The following is a 22,829-nucleotide window of genomic DNA, read 5'->3' on the forward strand; positions in this document are numbered from 1 at the left end:
CCCAGTTGAGATGTTTACAACAGGACCAGCTGCTGGGTGACCTCCTGCTGATCAGGTGGCCAAGCTCCCACTGACTGATTTAGCCTCCATCTAGCAGTTACTATGCTTGTGGTCCACTAGACCCTCCAGATCATTTTCAGTTGTTACACTTTGCCCTGTGCCTCTGTCCTCTTTTCTGTGTGTGGCATGTCATGGCAGCTTCCCCTTTCCCCTCTCCTCCTCCCTCACACATTCCAGTTCTTCCATTTACTAGAATATACTAGCTGAGCCCCTGCTTCCGCCTCAGCCGCTATAGAACAGATGTCTGTCAGATTTTTTCTCAGCCTCAGGTCTCCAAGGGGAAACTGAGGCTTGGTGTGGATGGAATACGTGCTGGGATTCAGTGGGGAGGAGGCAGGGCCAGTGGACAGGAATCCTGCAGGTCAGTGATTCTCCCAGTCCCTGGACCAGCAGCATCAGCATCCCCTGGGAGGTTGGCAGAAATGCAGATTCCTAGGCCTGGTCAGCCCTGTTCAATCAGAAGCAGTGGGGGTGGAGCCCAGCGGTCATGTTCTAGGTCCTGCAGGGGATTCTGATGAGGTCTAAAGTTTGCCAGCGGGGTTAGGTGAGACATGGAGGTGGCCAGGATGGTCCTGGCACTGGAGCTGGACTGGAGGGCTCCCAGGGCCCCTGGGAAGCAGAACGAAGGCCTTGGCGGTTGAGTGTGGAGGGGTGAGGGTGAGGCTGGGCTGAAGGCAAGGTGGCTTCAGTTTCTGGCTGGGGTGAGGGCACCTCTCCCATCAGCAGGCCCCCTCCGTTCCTTGTCCTCCCCTCCCCTCCTGCCAGGGGGTCTTGCAGCCTCTCCAGTGCACCCCTGCTCCCCAGCTCCCTCCCCTTCTTACTGCCCCAGGCACCCTCCCTTCTTCACAAACAAGCCCTTCCGTGGGAGTCAGGTTGTCAGGGCTGTTACCACAGCAATTGACATCAGCAGCCTGGTCCCCGAGGAACCTGTCGCCCTTCTGCCCGCCAGCTATGCCTCAGTTCCTGCCTCTTGGAGGAGGAGAGAGAAGGCGTGGGGGGCCTCCCACCCCCATTTTGAGCACTGGGCAGGGCAGGGCCAGGCTGGGCCTAGGGGCAAGGAGGGGAGGAGCAGGGGGGAGGGCCAAGGGGTAGGCGGGGCATCCTCGGGGGCCTCTGGCCCTGGCAGTAAGGCCCCTGCACACACGGCACACGGGGCTCCTAAGCAGCGTTGCAGCAGCAGCACCCGGCATGGCAGAGGACGGGCCCAAGCAGCCGCAGCTCAGCATGCCCCTGGTCCTGGACCAGGACCTGACCAAGCAGATGCGGCTGCGCGTGGAGAGCCTGAAGCAGCGCGGGGAGAAGCGCCAGGACGGCGAGAAGCTGCTGCGGCCGGCTGAGGCCGTCTACCGCCTGGACTTCGTCCAGCAGCAGAAGCTGCAGTTCGAGCGCTGGGACGTGGTCCTGGACAAGCCGGGCAAGGTCACCATCACGGGCACCTCCCAGAACTGGACGCCCGACCTCACCAACCTCATGACGCGCCAGCTGCTGGACCCCGTGGCCATCTTCTGGCGCAAGGAGGACGCGGAGGCCATGGATTGGAACGAGGCCGATGCCCTGGAATTTGGGGAGCGCCTGTCGGATCTGGCCAAGATCCGCAAGGTCATGTACTTCCTCATCACCTTTGGCGAGGGCCTGGAGCCCGCTGACCTCAAGGCCTCTGTGGTCTTTAACCAGCTCTGACGGCTGCTGCTGGCTGCCTCGCCCTCCCCATGCCTGCCCGCTGCCCCCTCCCCTGCGCGTGCTCCCTTCCCCAAGGCCTGTGTTGGAGGACATTCTTCTAGCTGCTGGTCTGCGCTCAGCTCAGCCGTGCCCAGGACCCTCTGAGCCTGTGTGCTTCCTCCTCTCCTTTCCCTGGTGCTGGCACTCCTGCTCCCGCGAGGAGGATTCAGAGGTCCTGTAGTCTAGAAGCTGACCCGGCTGCTGCTGCTTCTGCTGTAGACCATGGAGGCCTGGTGGGGCCCAGGGCATGTGCCTTCCCTCTGCTTGGTTGTCGGGAGAGAGACTCAGAGAGACTGACAGAGACAGACAGACAGAGAGAAAGAGATCCAAAGCACCAGTCTTTGTGCTTCCTCAGGAGACGGAGAGACAGATGACAGAGCGGCCTCCCTGGGGGACCACTGCTCTCCTGGCCACAGTGCCCTTCGCTGAATCCCAGAAGTGAACAGTGAGCCTGAGGACCCAGGAAGGCACCGCTCCTGGCCCGGGCCTGGCACGGTCCCGGGATGCTTCAGGGGCCCCAGGACTTCAGGCAGCTTTGGGGGGGCTGATCTGGGGCAGTGGGGAGCAGCTGGCAGGCTCGAGGCTGTGCTTGCCAGCTCCTGCCCTACTGGGGATGACTTCAGGGGGCGTAAGTGACAGGGAGGGGACATGTGAAAAAGTTACGTAGAGATGCATCTATCTGTACGTGTGCTTATATACCGAGAGTGTGTGCTGTGTTCATGGCTATGTTCTAGAGCCTGTACCTGCAAGCAAGTCTTAGAGTTTTAGACGCTCTACTGTGTATTGCCCAGCTGGCTCATGGGTAGCCCTTAGTAGGCGCTTGGTCAGGATGACTTTGGGGAGGGGTGCTCCTGAGCTGAGAGCCTCTGAGGTTCATACAGTGAAGCAGGGAACAGCATAGTAAAGGGATTTCCCTCTGCCAGGGGGAAGCAGGAGAGGGGTCCAGAGCCCTGGAGCTGGAGTCAGTAGATTCTTTAGGGCCTCAGTATCCCTGCTGGGATGTGAGGTTTTTTCCTGCTCCCTGGGTAGGAAAGGCTCAGGCCCAAGGGGCACCTCAGGAAGTACCCCCAACACCCTGTCTGTCTCTAAGCCAGCTCTGGGTGGTGGTTTTTTTTTTTTTTTTTTGGTCAGGAAGAGGCCCATGACACTTTCCTCATGAAGCAGACCCAGCGAGGGCCACAGGGCCCAGTGAACAGACACACTGAGAGAGGGTGAGAGCCATCCACAGTGGCTGGGGCTGCTGGGAGGGTGAGCCCCATTTGAGGCGTGCAAACAGGAGCAGGGTTTGGGAATGGGCATTCTTTAGGTGGGGATTGGCTGTGGTCCTTTCTGACTGTCCGCTTGGGGGCCTGTTCCTGGCGGGGCTTGAAGTCCCAGTCTGGTGGCCAGTAGGGCCATCCGGACCCCTGGAGATGGCCCTGCCCTTCGCCTCTCTGCTTGACCTCCCCCTGCAGCTTGGGGGACCCTCTTGGTGCAGACTGCCTGTACCCTCACCCTGAGGCCCCACATCCACTCCTTGCACTGTGTGTCCCCAATAAAGCCTCTGTGCCCTCACCTCATGGTGTGCAGTGTCTCACCGCGAGCCACCCCTGCCCCTCCTTCAGGAGCTCTGACAGCCCTCTCCAGTCCCCACAGAGCCCTGAGCATCCCCTCCTTGGCCTTTTCCTGCATTCTCACCCCTCCCCTGGCTGCTGTCAGAGGTGAGGCCTGGAGCAGTCAAGGGACTGGCCCATGGGCAGACATCAGGATAGAGTTAGAACCAGGTCTCCTGATACTCAGTGGGGTACCAAGAGCCCTGGCAGGTTTTTCCCCAGGAGCCCCCAGTACGGCCTCTGTCTGAAGTGTGGGGACATGCTGAGGCCACTGAGAGGTGGGTCCTCAGCAGTTGGGGCCCAAAGGGGCTGGGTGGGGATGCACCAAGCCACACACAGTCTCCAGGGCCCCTCCCTCGTGGGCCGGCTGGCCAGGGGGCAGACGGGATGGGGAGTGGCAGGGGTGGGGTGGGGCTAGGCCTACATCTCCAATTTAATGCATGTCCTCAGGCAGCCCCTGCCCCGCTGACCAGACAAGAATGATGTTACCACATCCCTTTGGTGCCCATTTGGCCCTTCTCTAGAGCTCTTTCCCTTGTCATCTCTCTGGAGCTCACTCAGTTTTAGGACAGAGGCCTGGAGGATGAAGCCATCTGCCTAAAGTCACAGAAGGCGTGGAGGGGCCAAGGGAGGCAGCCATGTTTGAACCAGGCTCTGGGTCTGCGGCCCCTCAGGTGGGCAGGGGGAGGCCTGGTTCTTCCCAGTGACGGAGGTCACGTCTTCCTTCACGGGCCACACCTGAGGTTTTGCCTAGGAATGACCCTTGCTTCAAAAGGCTCCATACAGCCAGGTCTCACTTCCCGGTCCTCCACCCCGGAGCCCTCCCCAGAGCAGCTGTGGCCATCTTGTTTCCCTTCCCCGAGCCCCGCCCCTCCATCCCTGGCCTCCATCCACTCCTGAAGATCCCTGTGGAAGGGGTGGGGGCAACCGAGCCCAGCCCTTCCACCCCTGCTCCCCTCCCTGGCTCGACAGCCGAGACTGGGCTGGGAGGACGCCAGGAGTGGGAAACAAGGACCCATTTTCCATGGAACCCACAGGAAACCATAGAGAGAAGAGACCTGCCGTCTCCTGAGCTTCTTCCTCCCACTGAGGCAGCACGTGCCGTGCTGAGGGGCCTGCCACTGACCACCTGTGTGACCCTGTTGGCAGGGACTGACGACGGTGCCTCCTTGTACGGCCCTTGTGAAGCCTGAATGGGTTCATGTTAGTGAAACTCTCAGGGTCTCAGGAGCTGGCCACACAGCACCATCTCTCCATTTGATCTTCGTGACTCTCCCAGTCACTGGAGACACACGGTGTTTTCAGTTTTTCTGAGAGGATTGTCAGGAGAACCTATTTACAGAGTAGCAGCGCAGGGTTCAGAGAGGTGAGGTGGGTTTCCTGAGGTAGCCCAGCAGCCCAGTGCTTCTGGGAGCAGGTGGTATGGGGTGGAGGGACGGACAGGGGCCAGGCCTGGCCCTGGTTGGAGTGGACGAGAAGGCATGGATTCTCCTGTGCCATCATTACCAGGCTCAGGATGGCCCAGCAGAGGGGATCTTTAGCCCGCATGGTGTAGCTGGGCAGCCCAGCAGGAGGGGGCCTGCCCTGACCCTGGAGTCCTGCCCGGGTCTCTGAGCATATGGCTGGGCTCTGTGGATGGGAAACCCCAGACCCCTGCAGGTGCATCACATCCTCACTCTGTGTGGGGAGCGACGAGGCTCTGCTTTCCCGAGGGTGTGGGGAGTAGGGTTGGGGGACCCAAGCTTCCTGACCTCTTCCCGTCATGGCCGCTGAAACCCGGGAATTTGAGACTCTTGCAATCAGAAGCTGAGAACTGAGGAGCTTCGGGTACTTGAAACCAGGGACCCTCTATTTTACCCACCTGACTTGGGTAACACAGGCACCACCTGCCCCCTGCAGCCCTTCAGACCTCAGCCCTACTGGCTTGGGTGGAAATGCCCCCAGCCGGCCCTCTGGGCTCCCAGGCAGAGATCTGTGACAGTGCCTTCCCTGTGCCATGCTTGCATGCACGCTGACACTCACAGACACATGATGCCTGTGTGCACACGCATATACGCTGGTGCTCACACACACACGTGTGCTGTGTACACCACGTGCACTGGCATTCATGCGCTCACAAACTCAATGCAGGCGTGTCCCACTGGCTCAGAGTCCGAGGGGGATTTGAGCCGGGAGTGCTCCAGGCCCCGGGGCCCCACGGTGCCTGCCTCACCTGATCTTTCTGGGCTGATTCTGTAGTGGGTGCCAGGGGCTTTCCAAATCCCCCACAGTCCTTGCCTTGCTACCGGCTCAGCCCAGGTATGTTCGTTGAACCCTCAGGCCTCTCTTTTCCCATCTGCTTGGGGGAGCTGTTGCTGAGGTTCCCCTTGGGAGGGAGGCTGCCCAGGTCACCGGAGCTCCTCGCCAGCCCCAAGGTTTGCAGGACGTTGTGTGGGCGCACGCACTTGTCCTGTGTTCCCCAGAGGGATGAGCTGTCCTCACAGGTGCCTCCACAATTAAGGGCTCCACATGAGCCCTCCACAGTTAAGGTGACATCCCCAAAGCCACTGTCAGTCCTGGGTCTCCCAGCAGCCCTGAGGTAAGGAAGGCAGAGGCCGGCGCTGAGACTCAGAGTGGCGGCCAGTCGAAGCGAAGTCCTGGCCATGCAGTGTGGTTGGGCAGGGGTCCAGTAGCGGCTGCAAGGTCACCGGTTGGACAGGGACCTGCTGCAGCTGGCATTTGGAGACTTTTCTTCCACAAAGACTTGTCCAGCTGGGGAGCTGACCTCTCTATGCTGGGCGTGGGGGGTGGGGATCTGGGGGTGAGTGGGGCTCAGCCCCGCCCTCCAGAAGCTCCCTTCTGGAAAGGGAAAGAGCCTGGGGAGGGGCTGCCCTGGGAGCACCAGGCCCTGAGAGCCCTGCATACTGCTGCTCAGCCCGCCCCCGAAGGACAAGGAAGGTACCGGAGATGGAGCCACGCGTGCAGAGCCGATGTGACCTGAAGCACCACGGGTGTAGATTTTCTGGGAGCCCGAGGTGGGAGGCGGTGTTGGGGGGGTGAGGCCGAGAGGGTCAGCAGAGCCTCAGGGCTGTGACTGCTGGGCCAGGGAGCTGGTGGCCCTGGGGATGGGGCATTTCAGCTGGAGACAACATGGGAGGAGAGAGATGGCTTACTGTGCTCCCTGCTGCCCATCCCTCCGCCTCAACGGCTGTCAGCTCACTGCCGCTCTTGTTTTCCTCTTATTCCCCTCCCCCCACGCCCTCCAGGCAACATGTTGTTTCATCTGTAAATATTTCCCGATGCATCTCTGGGTAATAAGGGATCGTCAAAAACAAAATAAAATAAAACAAAAACAAAACTCTGTAACCGCAATCCTAGAACAACTAAAATAATTTCACATTTCACGGTAATTCCCTCATAGCCTCAAAAGCCCAGTAGGAGTTTTGGTTTCCAATTTCTGCCATAAATGTCTGTGTGTGTGTGTTTTAATTTTATTTAAATTCAATTAACCAACATAGAGTACACCATTAGTTTCAGATATAGTGTTAAATAATTCATCAGTTGCTTCTAACACCCAGCGCTCATCACGTCATGGGCCCTCCTTAATGCCCCTCACCCAGCAACCCCATCCCCCCCACCTCTCTCCTTCCTCAACCCTCAGTTTGTTTCCTATAGTTAAGTGTTTCCATTGGTTTTTCTCCCTTTCCGATAACTTCCCATTAGTTTTCCCTCCCTTCCCCTATGACCCTCTGAGCTGAGCTATTTCTATATCACATATGAGTGAAACCACATGGTAAGTCTTTCTCAGACTTAGTTCGCTCAGCATTATCCCCTCCAGTACATCGACATCAGTGTAAATGGTAAGTATTCATCCTTTCTGGTGGCTGAGTAATATTCTGTTGTGAGTATATATCACATCTTCTTTATCCATTCACCTGTCTGTGGACATCTCGGCTCTTTCCAGTTTGGCTATCGTGGACATTGGTATGAACGTTGGGGTGCAGCTGGCCCTTCGGATCACTGCATATATTACAAAGCTGTAATCATCAAGGCAGATGGTACTGGAACAAAAACAGACACATAGATCAATGGAACAGAATAGAGAACCCATACACGTACCCTCATTTTCTCTATTTTTTGAGTGTCTTCTATTTTACTGATTCCTGCTATCTTTATTATTTCTTTCCCTTTACTTGGGGAAAATTTTTTTTCTAGACTCTTGAAGTAGAAATTTCTTCAATATTAAACCTTTTCTTCCATCCATTGTTGGCTTGGTTTTCATGGTGGTGTTTCAAGTGTTCTCTCTGCCCCGCATTTCCTGTAAGCGCGGACTTCCCCTAGTGGTTCTGTGAGGTTCAGGCACAAGTTTTTGGCATGACTGCTTCACAGTAGACCTTGCGTACTTCTCTCACGAGACACGTGATGGCTGCTCGTCTCTCTTTTTCATGATGTTCCAAGCCGTCCATGACCATTGCTAAATCCATGATTTGCCAGTGTTCATAAAATGGTGAGAGTCTCATATTCTAGTCTCTTCCTCATTTCTGAAGCTCATCTCCAGATACAAACCTCCCTTCATCTGCTGCTCTTGGTTCCCCACTGGCCCAGTGGGATAAATCCTGATTCTTTCCCTTAATTTTCCAGTTTTAAAAGAAAAACCAGTTGATTCCCAGCTATCCTCCAAGAGTGACTGATGATTTGTTGTTGTGAGTATCGTTGTGGTCTCGTAGATGGGAACCTGTCTGATGTGTTTTGATCCATTGCAGTAATTACTCTTACTGATGCTGCACTTGGCCCGTCTCTGGCCAGTGGGAGCCTCTGTAGGTTGGTCTTGGAATCCTGTGATATGGCCTGAGGGTCTTCGGTTGCTTCCTTGATTCCTGGTATGACTGGATGTGGTGTGGAAGCTTTGAGTTTGAGAGCCTGTATGAGTACACCTTCTTGCACAGTGTCCTCCTCCTCGCTTAGGACCCTGCTGGCAGCAGAGGGAGTGTGGGATAAGAAACTGGCCATGCTAGGCTCACCAGCCATGATGTAGGAGGGGAAACTGAGGCCCATGGGGATCCCTGACTCAGGATCTCCAGGCCCTAGAGCCTCATTAGCTGCTTCCTGAGCCACAGAGGGCGCAGGGCCAAACCCCAGGTTTGGCTAATGATCTTTCTGCGTCCCCAGCAGTAGTCCCAGCGCCCTGTAAGGGCTCCTCTTCCTCCCTCCCTGGCCCCCGTGCAGTCCAGAGCTTTCAGAGCAGGGGGTTGGGGGGGGGCTGGTGCATGGGCCTGGCTGGTGTGCTCAGCTTTGGACTCCCTATCCCTCGGTGCCCTTGGGCAGCTCCTTGTCTCTCCACCTTCCCATCTGTGCAGTGGGGATAATAAGCCACCCTGCGTGTGCCCCATTTTTGATACAGCTTTCTGTCCTGAAAGCAAAGTGAGAGAGGGTGCTGGGTGCTGGGGCAGAGGCTGGCCTGGGAGGTTTACGAAAGAACACAGAATTGACTGAAAAGGGACCACCGGGCAATGTGGAGTTCTTGCTGGGTTCCAGATGCTGTGCAAGGCCCTGAAACTCCGAGTGTGAATCCTGCCTCCCTTCCCGGCCTTCATGGGCAACGCTGCGCCAGCAACTTCCCATGGTATTGCCCTGAGAGGTGGTGGAAAGGGTGGGGGGTGGCAGAGCGAAGAGCCCGGTCTGTGTCTGGCCTCGGGCAGACCTCCGCTGCTGGCAGCTTCATTTGCTTGGTCCCAGTGTCTCACAGGGACCGTTTGTCTTTGCCAACATCCCTGTTGATGGTAAGAGGTGTGTAAACAAAAACCCTCTTAATGAGCATGGGGGTTGGGGAATGGCTTTTGGCTGAAGTGTCTGTGCACAGGCTGGTCTGGGCCTTGGGATTTATGGTCTCCTGATGCATCTCTGGCTTCTTGGCCTGGATGCCTGTGTGCCCACCCCCATTCCTGAGGGTGGTTTTCTTCCAGAAGGAGCTGCCCATGGTCCCAGCCCCTGCCTTGGTCCCATGCTGAGAAGGGCCAGCAAGTCACCTGACTCTAGGGTGAGGGGCTTTCCCTTCTCTGTCCACCTCCTGCTACCCAGATTTGCCTCTTCCACCAGACTAGAGGCCTCTTGAGGGCAGGGACCATAGCTGATTCACCTGGGTCCTAAGTGTCAGCACGGGTCCCCTGCAGAGCAGTCTGCAAGTCACAAGTTTGAATCCTGGCTTCAAACCCAGGTCTGCCTGACTCCAAAGAATGTGTGTTTTCTGACTGTGTGACCCTGGGCAAGTTGCTTGCCCTCTCTGAACTTCAGGGTTTTTTAGCTGTAAAGGAGGGATAGATGATAATAATCTATGCACAGGATTATTGTGCGAATTAAACTGAGATAATCTGTGGTGGTTGCAGACGTGGCACCTGGCGTGTCCCAGATGTTCCATAAATAATATTGTTAGAGACCCAATCAATGCCTGTGAATTTTAACACCTGTTGATCGAGCACCATCTCTGGGCCAGGCCCTGGACAAGGTGCTGGGCATATGGCAGTGACCAGGCCTGATGTCTTCCTGCCCTCAGAGAGCTAGACTTCCAGTGCTAATAACAGAATTGAGCGGGGTGACACGTGCTTGTTTAATTATAATTGTGGTAATGGTCCCCGAGGAGAAGGGCCAGGGGCCATGAGTTGGACAGATGGGGTCCTAGCCTAGTCTGAAAAGTCAAGGAGGGCTTCCTGGAGGAGGAAGTGGGTCCTAAAGGGCAAATGAGAATCAGCTGAGTGAACAGGAGAAGGAAGAGCAGGTGCAAAGTTCCTGAGCAGAGAAAGAGCCTGGAGCAGGGAGCAGGGGCTGAGGGGGTAGAAAAGTCAGCCTGGAAGTTGGTGGCGGGACAGCGCAACTTAAGGATTTGGACTCACTTCCCAGGGAGGTGACATGATCAGAAAGATAGATCACTGTGCTGCTGTGTGGGCCAAGGGCACGTGTGGTGGCTGGTGCTGTTAGAGGGTTCTGGGCCAGGAGGTGGGGGCTGGTCAGGCTGGCGCCAGGGGACAGATGGGAGATGGATTTTAGCAGAATGTAGGAGCTCAGATTGACCGGGTAGGATGGACTGAGGTAAAAGGAGGGGCCGCTCAGGCTGGACTGGGTGCTGGTAGCCCCATTCACCAGATGGGGGCTGGGAGGGATGTGGTGTGTTTCTGAGCGGGGAGGATGCAGAGGGAGGCGCCAGGAAGGGCACAGGAAGCTCCTAGACTCTTAGAGTGACAGCTGGCAGGAGCCTACACCTAACCACTGCAAAGAAGGGAAACAGGCCCAGAGACGAGAAGTGTGCACCCGAGTCCCACGCTCGTTCATGGCAGAAATGGGGACAGGACCCACTATTCCTTTCTCCTTTGATTCCCTCCAGGCAGCCCGCCCCCGCCGTGTCCTCAGGAAGCCAGATGTGACCCGCACTGTGTTCCCGTCCTGTCCCCTTTCCCGTCCAGGTCATCCCAGACTGGAAGGAGCAGGAGTGGGACCCCGAGAAACCCAATGCCTATGCAGGCATCTTCCACTTCCACTTCTGGCGCTTCGGGGAGTGGGTGGACGTGGTCATCGACGACCGGCTGCCCACGGTCAACAACCAGCTCATCTACTGCCATTCCAGCTCCCGCAACGAGTTCTGGTGTGCCCTCGTGGAGAAGGCCTATGCCAAGTAGGTACAGGCAGGGGGCCGGTGGGTTTGGGGCCAGCCTGGGGCAGCTCGGCTTCGGGGCTCTGCATGGCTGCGCCTCCAGCCCGAGCTCCCAGCACAGAGAGGCAAGGGGCTGCTTCAAAGTCACACAGCGTGCTCAGAGCCTGGGAACCCAGGGCATGGCCAGCTGAGCCTGCACTGTGGCGGGGACGGGGGGCAGGGTCAGGGAGACCTGGACTGTAGGTCTGTTACCTGGTGTCCTGTCCCCAAAACCCACCCATGCAGGGAAGAATAGCTTCTCGTTATTCTACCTGAGAGGGCAGAGCCAGCACTCACATTCGGGTTGCTGGGTTTTCCCCTCAGATCCAAGCTGCCAGGCCCGCCAGGGCAGCCTGGCTGGGATGTGGGCTCTCAGAGCCCTGGCTGGTTGTGGAGCATGGGCCCTCCCTGCCCGTTGGGCTCCCCTTCGTCCACTCATCCATCCGTCTACCTGACTGACAGTCTGTCTGCTCTGTCTCCACCTACCCCCACCCCTGCTCTGTGCCAGGCCCTGGGTCCCCAGCACGGGCCTCAGCGAAAGCCGGCCGAGCTGTGGAGGGCTTTGGGGCAGAGTGACTTGCTCAGGCCCCTGCAGGCCAGGGGCAGGCCTGGGGCAGGAGGGCGAGTGGGGTCCGAGACCAGCCCACAGGCTCTGTGGGAACCTCTCCCTGGTTCCGCCTCCCAGGCCCACCTGTTGGTCTCCTTGGACTGTGTGTGTGTGTGTGTGTGTGTGTGTGTGTGTGTGTGTGTGAGAGAGAGAGAGACAGGAAAAGTAAAGACACCAACTTTCAACATCAAAAACAAACTCAAGAAAATGCAACATTGACAGATTCCATTTTCAGTCCAAAGGGAGCCAGTCTCGCCCCCTCGTGGGCCCCGAGGCTCCAGGGCCCTAGCTTCGGGGCCCCCCTTCCCTTTTCGGGAGTGCCCCTCACTAGCCCCTCAGTAGCAGCTTCTGCTTCGGTCTCTGTGCGTCTGTCTATTCCCGCTGGATCCTATAAGCGGAATCCTACAGTATTTACCCTTTCGTGTCTGGCTTATTTCTCAGTGTGCGATGCTGTCCGTACTCACTTCTGTTGCAGCATGCCGGCGTGTCCTTCCTGTCTAGAGCGGCACAGAATTCCATTGCGTGGATAGGCCCCACTTTGTTTCTCCATTCATCTGTCGGTGGACTTGGGTCATTTCCACCTTGGGCTGTGGCGAACTTACCGCTGTGAACATGGGTGTGTAGGTGTCCCTCCAAGCCTCTGCTCTCAGCTCTTCGCAGTGTACACCTGGGAGTGAACTGCGGGATCTCATGGGAGTTCTGTGTTTGAATTTTTCAGTGACTGCCCGACTGTCTTCCACAATAGCTGCGCTATTCATGCTTGCTTGCTTTTTCATTTATTTACTTTTAAAATCATAAAATGAATGCGTGTCTCTTATAGCAGATCCAGCAAATATAGAAACCCGGGAAGACGGTAATAAAAGTTACCTGTGCTCCCGCATATTTTTCCAGGCCTCTCTACTTCTCTGTTTGGGGCCACCTGAATGAACCAGGCTCCCTGCCTTCCGGAACCTTCGCTCCCCTCCCTTCCAAGGCCCGGCCACCCACTTCTGTCTCCCTCCGTGTGCTTCTTGTATCCTCTCCACACCCTCCCCACCACTTAGCAACTCCTTTAATATATTTTTTTAGGGGTGCCTGGGTGGCTCAGTCATTAAGCAGCTGCCTTTGGCTCAGGTCATGATCCCAGGGTTCTGGGTTCGAGTCCCACATCTGGCTCCTGGCTCAGCGAAGAGCCTTCTTCTCCCTCCCACTCTATCTGCTGCTCTCCCTGCTTGTACTCTCCCTTTCTGTTAAATGAATACATAAAACCTTAAAAAAATGTTTAAAAAAATTTTAAAAAGATTATTTATTTATTTGACAGAGACACAGCTAGAGAGGGAACACAAACGGGGGGTGTGGGAGAGGGAGAAGCAGATTTCCCTGTGCAACAGGGAGTCTGACGCAGGGCTCCATCCCAGGACCTTGGGTTCATGACCTGAGCCAAAAGCAGCCGCTTAACTGAGCCACCCAGGCGCCCTCCTTTAACATCTTTGATGGCTTTTTTTTTTTTGTAGGTTACATTGCAGAACCTGTGTTGCTGTTTTGTGGGGAACCGCAAAAGATAGGTCAGGCATAGGTTTTCATAGATACGTGTAGATTTTCAGTTTATGTAATCTGTTTTGTTATATATCCCATTCTGCTGCTCATGTTCACATTCAGCACTGCCTTTAAGCTCCCAGCCTTTTCCTAACATTCACAGAAGAAGCCACAGTTGTACCCTTGGCACCTGGTAGGTTGCACATAGTAGACGATTAGTGTTTTTTATTTTTTATTTTTATTTGTTTATTTATTTATCAGTAATCTCTACACCCAATGTGGGGCTTGAACTCATGACCCTGAGATCAGGAATCCCATGCTCTACTGACTGAGCCAGCCAGCCATGCTTAATGTTTTTTAAATGAATTATTGCATACATTTTCATTTTTTGTTATTTTTTAAAAGATTTATTTATTTACCTTCAGAGAGAGAGCGTGTGTGCATGTGCTGGGGCCTAGGGGCAGAGGGACAGGGAGGGGATCTACCAGGAGACTCCCTGCCACATGTGGAGCCTGACTCCAGGCACAGTCTCAACCGAGATCATGACCTGAGCCGAAACCGAGTCGGATGTTCAACCAGCTGATCCAGGCGCCCCTACCGACATTGGAAACATCCCGGGAATCCAGCTGTATTGTTTTGTCAAACATACCAAGCAAGCACCAGAGATTTCCTGCCACAGGATTTCCTTTACAAGGTTTCGTTGGGCGGCAGCCTCACATCCCAGAGCATGGATGCAGCATTAGTTTCTAAAGTCAATTCCTTGTTGTTAGGCATTGAGGCGATTTCTGCATTTACATCATTATAAATAACGTAAATTATTTATAATTGATGTTTCAAAAACTACGTGAGCTTTAAACACTTTTGAGAAGAATTGCTTGATTTCTGGATTGCTAATTTGGAGGACAGGCTGCTAGGGCAAAGGGGAATTTGGGTGACAAAATGGTGTGGTTTGGTGGGACAAACACTGATCTAGGAGCCAGTGATATGGATTACCAGTGTGCTGCTGTGACCTGCTCTGTGACCTTAGCGGTGTGCTTGACCTCTCTGAGTCCCCAAAATATCCCCTGGAAGGTGAGGGATTTCAGCTGGCTGGGGATTGTAAGCTGGGAATTCTTTCCACATTGCTCCCCAGGCTGGCGGGCTGTTACCAGGCCCTAGATGGAGGCAACACGGCAGATGCGTTGGTGGACTTCACCGGTGGCGTGTCTGAGCCCATTGACCTGACTGAGGGTGGCTTTGCCCACGATGAGGCCAAGAGGAACCAGCTCTTTGAGCGTGTGTTGAAGGTGCACAGCCGGGGAGGCCTCATCAGTGCCTCCATCAAGGTGAGAGCACAGAGGCAGCCCTCCCGAGCTTCTTCGCCGGCCCTTACTGGGGAGGGAGCTGGCCGTGCTGTCCCCGGCAGGGCCCCTGCTCAGATTGGCTCTTAAATCTTCGCCCTCAGCCTGGGGGGTGCAGGGGAGCAGTTGGGGGTGGCGTTCCCCCTCTGCAGTGCTGGGCAGCACAGGCTATAGGCCCCTGTGCCCTAATTTCTATGGTATGAAATACCTTCCAGTTTGACCAGCATCCCCCTTTTATGGGCATCTTGTACTGGGGCGAGGGTGTCTGTACCTCTGACTGTCCCTTAGTTGGGGTTTGAGGCATCACGAGCTACAAGGTGACCGGAAAGGGGGGAGCCACCTCCTGCAGGTGGCGCAGGCCCGAGTGCTTCAGGAGGATCATCTTATTTCATTGACTTGCTCCTAATCCAGGTGGGGAAGCTGGGGCTCAGTGCAGACACCAGTGGGGGTTTGTCTAGACCGGAAAAAGGAAAAGCCCTGATTTGGAGCATTTACTGATTTCTGTGGTGTCAGTACTCTCCCATGTTGATTTCAAGCTAATGTTTTAACAGTTGCACAGCTGAGCCAGTGGCAGTGAACTCCAGTACACCCCTGGGCCAACCCCACTTTAGGTCCCTTCCTTGACCCCACACTGCTGCTCACTGGGGGCTTTGCGAACTCTGAGCTCAGTCCCTAACCACAGCTTCTGCTTTGTGTGGGAATGTCATTCCTTCCCTGTCCTGAAGAGGGCGGTGTAGGCACACACCCTCCTCGAAAACCACCCCCCCCCCCTACCCCTCCAGCAGGAGCCTGACCGGGCTCTGCCTCTCTGGGCAACTGTGTCCTCCCACAGGCGGTGACAGCAGCAGACATGGAGGCCCGCCTGGCGTGTGGCCTGGTGAAGGGCCACGCATATGCCATCACTGACGTGCGCAAGGTGCGCCTGGGCCACGGCCTGCTGGCCTTCTTCAAGTCGGAGAAGCTCGACATGATCCGCCTGCGGAACCCCTGGGGCGAGCGGGAATGGAATGGGCCCTGGAGTGACACGTGAGGCCCAGGGATGGGAGTGTGGGCACAGGACAGACCCCGGGGAGGTGGGCCCTGGTATGAGAGCCTGGGCAAGGGCAAAGGTGGGTCTTCCTGGAGGTGGTGACTGGGCCTAGAAGGCTTTGGGAGGAGGATGACATTAGGCGACATGGTGCAGCAGGTGTGTGTGGGAATGGGTTGGGGTGGAGGTTGGATTCTGCAGGGCAAGGACCTGGAGGTAGGGATAAGCTAATTCCTGTAGGGGACAGAGAGCCCCACCTGGTGGTGAGTGGGGAAGAAAGCAGGGAGGGAGACCACCAGGGGTGAGAATGGGGGTGACTGCTCTGTGTTCAGCTCATGGCCCTGGTGAAGCTAGGACAGGAACAGAGCCAGGCCTCCAGTGGGGGAGCCCCCTCCCCTGAGGGTCATTCTGCCCTTGGTGCCAGTCTGTGGCTTTGCTCTCAGACCTCTGGCCCCTGGTATGGAAGCAGCCCATGGTTACCTGTGGGAGTGGCAGACAGGCTTTTTGGAGAGGGGCTGGGCCTGGCCCTGGGGCCCCCAGCTACACCCACATTGATGGAGGCCTGGTGCTGAGCTCACCCTCATGCGTCCTTTCCCTTGCCAGGGTGGCCCTGGTGGGGTCTCTCCTCTTACGTTCCCCCTTCTTCCCTCCCCATGTCCACATGCCAGCTCAGAGGAGTGGCAGAAAGTGAGCAAGAGTGAGCGGGAAAAGATGGGTGTGACCGTGCAGGACGACGGGGAGTTCTGGTGAGTGAGCTCTCGTCCCAGGCGGGCGTCCGGGGGCTGTGGCAGGGGGCACCGAAGGGGAGGCCAGGGCCAGGGCTCTAGCCGATGCCCTACCATCAGCTTGCTCTGTGGCCTTGGACAAGCCATTTCTGTGCAATGAGTTGGACAGTAATGGGCCCATCATCCCCATGGTCCCCAGTGCCAATCACAGGGGACTCTGAGCTGTTCCAGCTGGGCCTTCAGCGAGTAGGCCAGGATGCCAGCAGGTGGGGCCTTAACCGAAGGGCAGGGGACATGCTGGCCGCCTGATTGGTGGGAGCAGGGAGGGGAGAGGAGAGAGGCCTCTCGGGGTGGCTGCCCTCTAAGCTGGCCTCAGGGTGCAGAGGAGCCTTTGGTGGGCCAGCAAGGAGACCCAGCCCAGGGGCGAGAGAGTACACTGGATTTGAGAAGAAGGAGTTCAGGGAGGTGAAGGGAGCTCCGGGGGTGTGGGGTTGTGGGTTGGAGGTTGGCTGGGAAGGTGACAGCAGCCGTGCTTAAAGAGCCCAATAATGAATGATTCCTGCATTCATCCACTCGTGCGTCCAGTAGTCCCGACTCTGTGCCAAGTTCAGAGTCATTCTTCAGCAGGACCCCTGATTCCGAGAGTCCATTGCCTCCTGGAGGGGCATGGGGCACCCTTAGTGCTGTGGATGCCGTGAGGGCCCCAGGCCGGCTCAGAGGCTGATGGCAGTGATCCAGGGGTCAGGGGAGCCACAGCAGCTTCCCCCCAGGCCCTCTGGTCTGGGCTCCTGCAGATGAAATCTGCTTCGCCCAGTGTGGCTCGGGGGTCAGTTGAATTAAAACAGAGCAGTGGAAAACCCTCATCAGGGGAAAGGGCTTCTTTGTAAGACCTGTCTCCTGTGTGCTCACATTTAATGCACATATGTGCCTATTCTCGTGTATGTGCACACTCGAAGGGGGGTGGGCATAGCTGACCTTCCCCGGGCTCCCGAGGTACGCTGGGCGGCACGTTCCCCAAGGGGCTCCCGCCACCATTTTCTTTGGGCCTCCCAGCAGCTGTGGTTGATGATGGATGGAAACATGCTTTAAAAACTGTAGAGGGCTGGCCACAGGCGTCCTTGGTACTATTAACAACTGAAGAGCCGGCCTCTGCCAGTTCATGTCCGCTGGAATTTGTACCACACGCTTGGATTGCTTTCCTCAGTTCCTGCACAAGCTGTGAGAGAGGCGGCTGCTGTTGAGGGTCAGTCCCATCTTACACGTCAGGAGACTGGGGCCAGAGGAGTCGTGAGGCAGGCGTCTGCACGCACCCCCGTGTGGGTGGTAGCTCAGGGCACATAGAGTGAGGGGGCGGGTGGGCCAGGCAGGGGACCTGGCCGGCTCAGCGCCCCACCGTGGCCAGGATGACCTTCGAGGATGTGTGCCGATACTTCACCGACATCATCAAGTGTCGCCTGATCAACACATCTTATCTGAGCGTCCACAAGACATGGGAGGAGGCCCGGCTGCGGGGTGCCTGGACGCGGCACGAGGACCCCCAGAAGAACCGCAGTGGCGGTTGCATCAATCATAAGAACACCTTCTTCCAGAATCCGCAAGTGAGCGTGCTCATGGATCCCATCCCCCGCCCTTGCCACCGTCCTGCATGACCCTGGGTACCTCCCTGTCCCCCTGTGGGCCTCTGTGCACCTGTCTGTTAGTTGGGGGGGGGGGCGTGTTTGAGGGAATGTCCTGGGCAACCTGCAGATGATAAAGACAAGGAACTAAGGCTCTGGGGACTCATGGCTGTCTCCTCTAGAGTTACCAGGACATTTAGAGGGAGGCTGAGCCGAGGACTCGAACCCCGTGTTTCTACACCTACGGTGCTGCTCTTGCCAGGGGAGCTTGCCAGGCTGGTTCTCCCTCAGGGAGGACATCTCCCCTGCAGCCTCCTTAGTTGTGACCCTGGCAGCTTGTTAGTTCTCATGTGTGGCGTGCCTTCATTTGGCACCAACTGCATGCGGGCTCGGAGCTGAGCCTCCCTGATGTCACCAAGTCTTGTTGCCACTCCCACAGGGTGGGCATTGTGGGCCCGGGTCATAGATGAGGGACCGAGTCTCAGAGAGGTGCTTGTGACTCATGCAGGCTATCCCCTTTGAGTTGGAGCCTGGCTCCAGCCTAGCTTCAGGGAGCCGGCAAGCCCGTGTCCGGCACAGTCTTACCACAGTGTCTCTCTTCCTTGGCTGTCCCTGCAGTACATCTTTGATGTCAAGAAGCCAGAAGATGAAGTGCTGATCTGTATCCAGCAGCGGCCGAAGCAGTCCACCCGCCGGGATGGCAAGGGTGAAAATCTGGCCATTGGCTTTGACATCTACAAGGTGAGGCCAGCTGGGTCCCCTGCTCTGGGTGAGGAGAGCGAGGGAGCTGGATTTTAGGCCACCTGGGCCTGGGGGAGAATATTCTAGAACACTCCGGTCCCTGACCTCATCCCTGCCCTCTGGCCACAGTGGCTGATATCCTGGGCCTACTGTGGCGAGAGCCCTCTTTGGAACACCAGCAGAGGGCTCCACCTGCCTGGGGTTGGCTGCCCTGGGAGCTCTCAGCCTGGTTTCTTCCCTTCCAGGACCCACAGGCTCTTTGGTGGTTGGGAAGGGGAAGACAGCCAGTGGTCAGGCCACACCCTGGGAGGCTCTGGGTCCCCCTGAGCTGGAGGCCCTGCTGGGCCCTGGGAGCAGGCATCCTGGGCAGAGCCAGGCAGGCTTCCCGCTGGTGGCTCCCACTGGTCTGGGGCCCGAGACTGTGCTCATGTTGTGACACCTGGGGTGTGACAGCACACAGCATAACAGGACACCACGAGCCCCCCAGATGCCCAGAACCTCAGGAGACCACATGTGGGCTTAGCCCCTGCATTAGATGTGCTTGGTCATGTCCTGACAGTCTGTGCGTGTCCTTGTGTTGCGACGTCCGCCATGTGCTGGAGTGTCCTGACTTTGACCTGTTGGGACCTCACGTGATAGGACTGCAGCTCATCATGGCAGGAGTTGGCTAGCATGTCCCAGCAACTGGTGACATCATTGCCTGGCCCCGGGCTGTGATGTGGGCTGATAGTGACTCTGGGGACTGCCGTTGAGTCAGAAACCGCAGGGACGTCATGACCAGGGGGGAGTCCTGGTACCTTCCTACTCTTAATGGCTTTGCTGAGACCTAATCCACACGCCATACAGCTCACTCATTCAGTGTGCTGTGACTTGGAGCATATTTGGAGAGTTGTGCGACCATCGCCACTATTTTATTTTTAATTTTTTTTCCAAATGATTTTTTCCCAATTTATTTTATTTTATTTCTTTTCGGTGTTCCAGCATTCATTGTTTATGCACCACACCCAGTGCTCCATGCAATATGTGCCCTCCATAATACCCACCACCAGGCTCACCCAACCCCCTAACCCCCTGTCCTCCAAAACCCTCAGTTCGTTTCTCACAGTCCACAGTCTCTCTTGGTTTGCATCGCCACCATTTTAGAGCATTTTCCTCACCCCCAAAAGAAACCTGGCACCCTTCAGCCGCCACTGCTCAGTGCCGTGCGCGTGCCCGCGTCACCGGGCCACGAGAGTCGGGCAAGCACCCATCTACCCCTGTCTCTGCCCATTTGCCTTTCCTGGGCAATGCATGGACGCAGATTCTGTCACTCTATTCACGGGCGGGAGCACGGGAACTGGAACCGGGATGGGGGCGGTGGGAGGTGGGGGGGGACCAGGGGATGGGGCGTTGGGGGGCGCAGGGGGGCGGGGCGTGCGTGTGGCCCAGCCCCCTCTCCCTGTGCACCCGGGCAGGTGGAGGAGAACCGGCAGTACCGCATGCATAGCCTGCAGCACCGGGCTGCCAGCTCCATCTACATCAACTCGCGCAGCGTCTTCCTGCGGACCGACCAGCCTGAGGGCCGCTTTGTCATCATCCCCACTACCTTCGAGCCTGGCCACACTGGAGAGTTCCTGCTTCGGGTCTTCACTGACGTGCCCTCCAACTGCCAGTGCGTGGGGGCTGCTCGGGGCCGCGGTTGGGAGGGCCCAGTCCCCATACCATGCTGCCCCAGAATGTGCAGCCGCAGAGCTGTTACATGTCTGCCCCAGGCATGGAGCCCAGCCCTCCAGCCTCCCTAGGCTGACACTGGCACTCATGGCACCCATGGCACCCATGGCCATCCTTCTTCTCCCCTCCCCTGCTCCTCCATCCCCTCTCTTGGCTACATAAAGGGACAATGTCTCATATGTGCGTGGCACTTCACAGTTTACAAAGCTTTCAGTCATCTCATTTGCTCTTCCTGAACCCCAATTGGGGGGCCTGACCTCTCCATTTTACAGATCAGGATTGGGGATCATGATTGGGGGGTGGTTTCCAAGGTCATGACACCAGTGGTTGAGTTGGGCTGGGTGGACTCCTGGAACCATTCCATCCCTGCTGGGGTGCAGACCCTGTGAGCCCCACACTGCCCTCCCACTTCGGCAGGCAGCTCCTTGCACCCACGGCAGACCTGGGAGGCAGCATGTGTGGTGGGCTCAGTGAACTCAGTCCTGCCAGTCTGTCCCGCTGTGGGGCAGATCCCTTCTCCTGATGAGCCCAGTGCTTCATAGTCTGTTTAATGGGCATGGTAATAGTCACTTATCACCCGGGGCTTCGGGAAGATGACACATAATACCTGTAACATCCCAGCAGAGGGCTGGGCCCCCAGCAGGTACTCAGTAAATTGCTCTTCTCTCCAGGAGAATGGGGCACCCTTACAGAGAGAGAGAGAGCAGCAGGAAGTCCAGGGTGGTTTACCCAGGATAAGTAGTGTCTGGACTAAATATTGCTCCCCTCTTCTTCCCCCTTCTTGAACCCTCTCACCTCACCCCTCTCCTCTTCCCTGTCCCAGGGAGCTGCGCCTGGACGAGCCCCCTCGCTCCTGCTGGAGCTCCTTGTGTGGCTACCCCCAGCAGGTGACCCAGGTGCACGTCCTAGGGGCTGCTGGTCTCAAGGACTCCTCAACAGGTGAGTTAGCCGGGGGAAAGCTCCAGGACCTATCTCACTGAGGAGGTGGCCCCTGACCTCTTCCCACTGCTCAACAACAGACACCCAGCCTCCAGAACTCTCCTGCTCTCACTCACTGAATGAGTAAACCTTTCCTAACATCCATGCTGGGCCGAGCCTTGGAATGAAACTGGGTGCCTAGAGAGGAACTGGGCACCTGCTCTTGGGCAGCTTCCCATGTGGAGGGGACAGTCAGACACAGGAACAGACAGCTGGGAGGCATGGCTTAGGGAAGGCTTCCTGGAGGAGGTGACCTTTCTCCAAGCTGAGGAAGCATTAAGATATGCTGGTGAAATGGAATAGGGGAGAAGAGTGCTCAGGGCAGGAGGAACAGCATTGGAGGCCAGGGATTGCCAGTGTGCCGCGCACCCACCCCCCTGCCCCATTTCTGGAAGTTAGGAAGTGAGTCAGGCTCTGTCCCCCTTCTACTGAATATAGGACTCTGACTTCTGCTTTGGGGAGGGGAACTCACTTCTCAGACACCGGTCCCAACCCCCACCATCCCTACCCCAACCCCACCATCACCCCATTGCCCACTCAATTTGTCTAGGGGCCAATTCTTACGTGATCATTAAGTGTGAGGGGGACAAAGTCCGCTCGGCCGTGCAGAAGGGTACCTCAACGCCCGAGTATGACGTGAAAGGCATCTTCTACCGCAAGAAGCCGGGCCAGCCCATCACAGTCCAGGTGAGTCTGCCCGTCCCAAGGGCCCCTCCTGGCGTGCCACTCCCCCCTGCCCCCAGCCCCCACCCGATGCTTCCCCATTCACAGGGGCTGGGCCCAGGATGGCAGATTTTTTTGTTGGGGACCTAGGAACATTACGTGCTGATTCCTATTCTGTCCCTGACATGGTATGGCCTCAGGAATTCTCTTACCTGCCCTGCCCAGTGCCCCAGAGTCTGTGAGGTGGGCGAGTTAGATTAGCTGGTAAGATTTTGCAACACAGCAGGGTTAGGCCAGGGACAGTGGTTGTCTTTGCCAGCTTTGCCCCAGTGGCTTGGGAGTTGTTCCTTAAATACCTCCGGAGATAGGTCTGCCTGAGAGCTTACACCAAGATGAGATGCGGTGTAGTAGGGGTGGCTGTCCTGAGAGCGAGGGACCAGAAAGCCAGGGTCCTGGGCATGGGATGATTCTGGGCTCATTAGTGGGAAGTCCTCTGCCCCTGGGCCCAGGCCAGCTCCTCCCTGGGTGAGAAACCATCTGTAAACAAATGCCCAGTTCCCCTGGGGAAGCCACTATAGGATTTCCAAGTTTTCCTAACACTGGATCCCACTGGATCAAATCACAGACCTGTAGATGTTGGGGCTAAAAAGACCCGTAGGGGCCGCTGATCCAGCCCTCGTATTGAAGATGGGGGAAGTCAGGGCAGCAGGTGTATCGCTTGTCCAGTGTCACCTAAGGTCTGCCGCAGTGCTAATAACACACTTAACTGTATACGTGGAAGGGAGTTGGACAGATGGGAGGAAGCCTGAGGTTCTGGAAGGGGTACGGCCAGACCTATATTCCAGCTCTTAAAGATGCCTCCCCCCGCCATCCCAT

At 56.8% G+C, this 22,829-nt stretch overlaps 2 protein-coding genes across 4 annotated transcripts in view; both read left to right on the top strand.

Moving 5' to 3' along the window:
• The window catches only part of CAPN5 (calpain 5), a 51,991-nt gene that overhangs the window by 26,641 nt on the left and 2,521 nt on the right, over positions 1-22,829 (top strand). For all 3 annotated transcript variants that reach the window (XM_080815942.1, XM_080815943.1, XM_080815944.1), the window contains 9 exons: positions 10,805-11,013; positions 14,286-14,478; positions 15,326-15,519; positions 16,189-16,266; positions 17,648-17,843; positions 18,480-18,602; positions 20,057-20,253; positions 21,136-21,251; positions 21,841-21,977. In XM_080815942.1, coding sequence (XP_080672068.1) covers positions 10,805-11,013; positions 14,286-14,478; positions 15,326-15,519; positions 16,189-16,266; positions 17,648-17,843; positions 18,480-18,602; positions 20,057-20,253; positions 21,136-21,251; positions 21,841-21,977 — 1,443 coding nt within the window. The remainder of the gene's footprint in view (positions 1-10,804; positions 11,014-14,285; positions 14,479-15,325; positions 15,520-16,188; positions 16,267-17,647; positions 17,844-18,479; positions 18,603-20,056; positions 20,254-21,135; positions 21,252-21,840; positions 21,978-22,829) is intronic.
• OMP (olfactory marker protein) lies at positions 1,249-2,018 on the top strand (the record flags this gene model as incomplete). The annotated part of the gene is made up of 1 exon (XM_080815945.1): positions 1,249-2,018. The coding sequence occupies one exon, from the start codon at positions 1,249-1,251 to the stop codon at positions 1,738-1,740; it is 492 nt and encodes a 163-aa protein (XP_080672071.1). The 3' UTR covers positions 1,741-2,018.

The sequence above is a fragment of the Martes martes genome, assembly GCF_963455335.1.
Source record: "Martes martes genome assembly, chromosome: 10".
In the NCBI taxonomy this organism is placed as follows: domain Eukaryota; kingdom Metazoa; phylum Chordata; class Mammalia; order Carnivora; family Mustelidae; genus Martes; species Martes martes.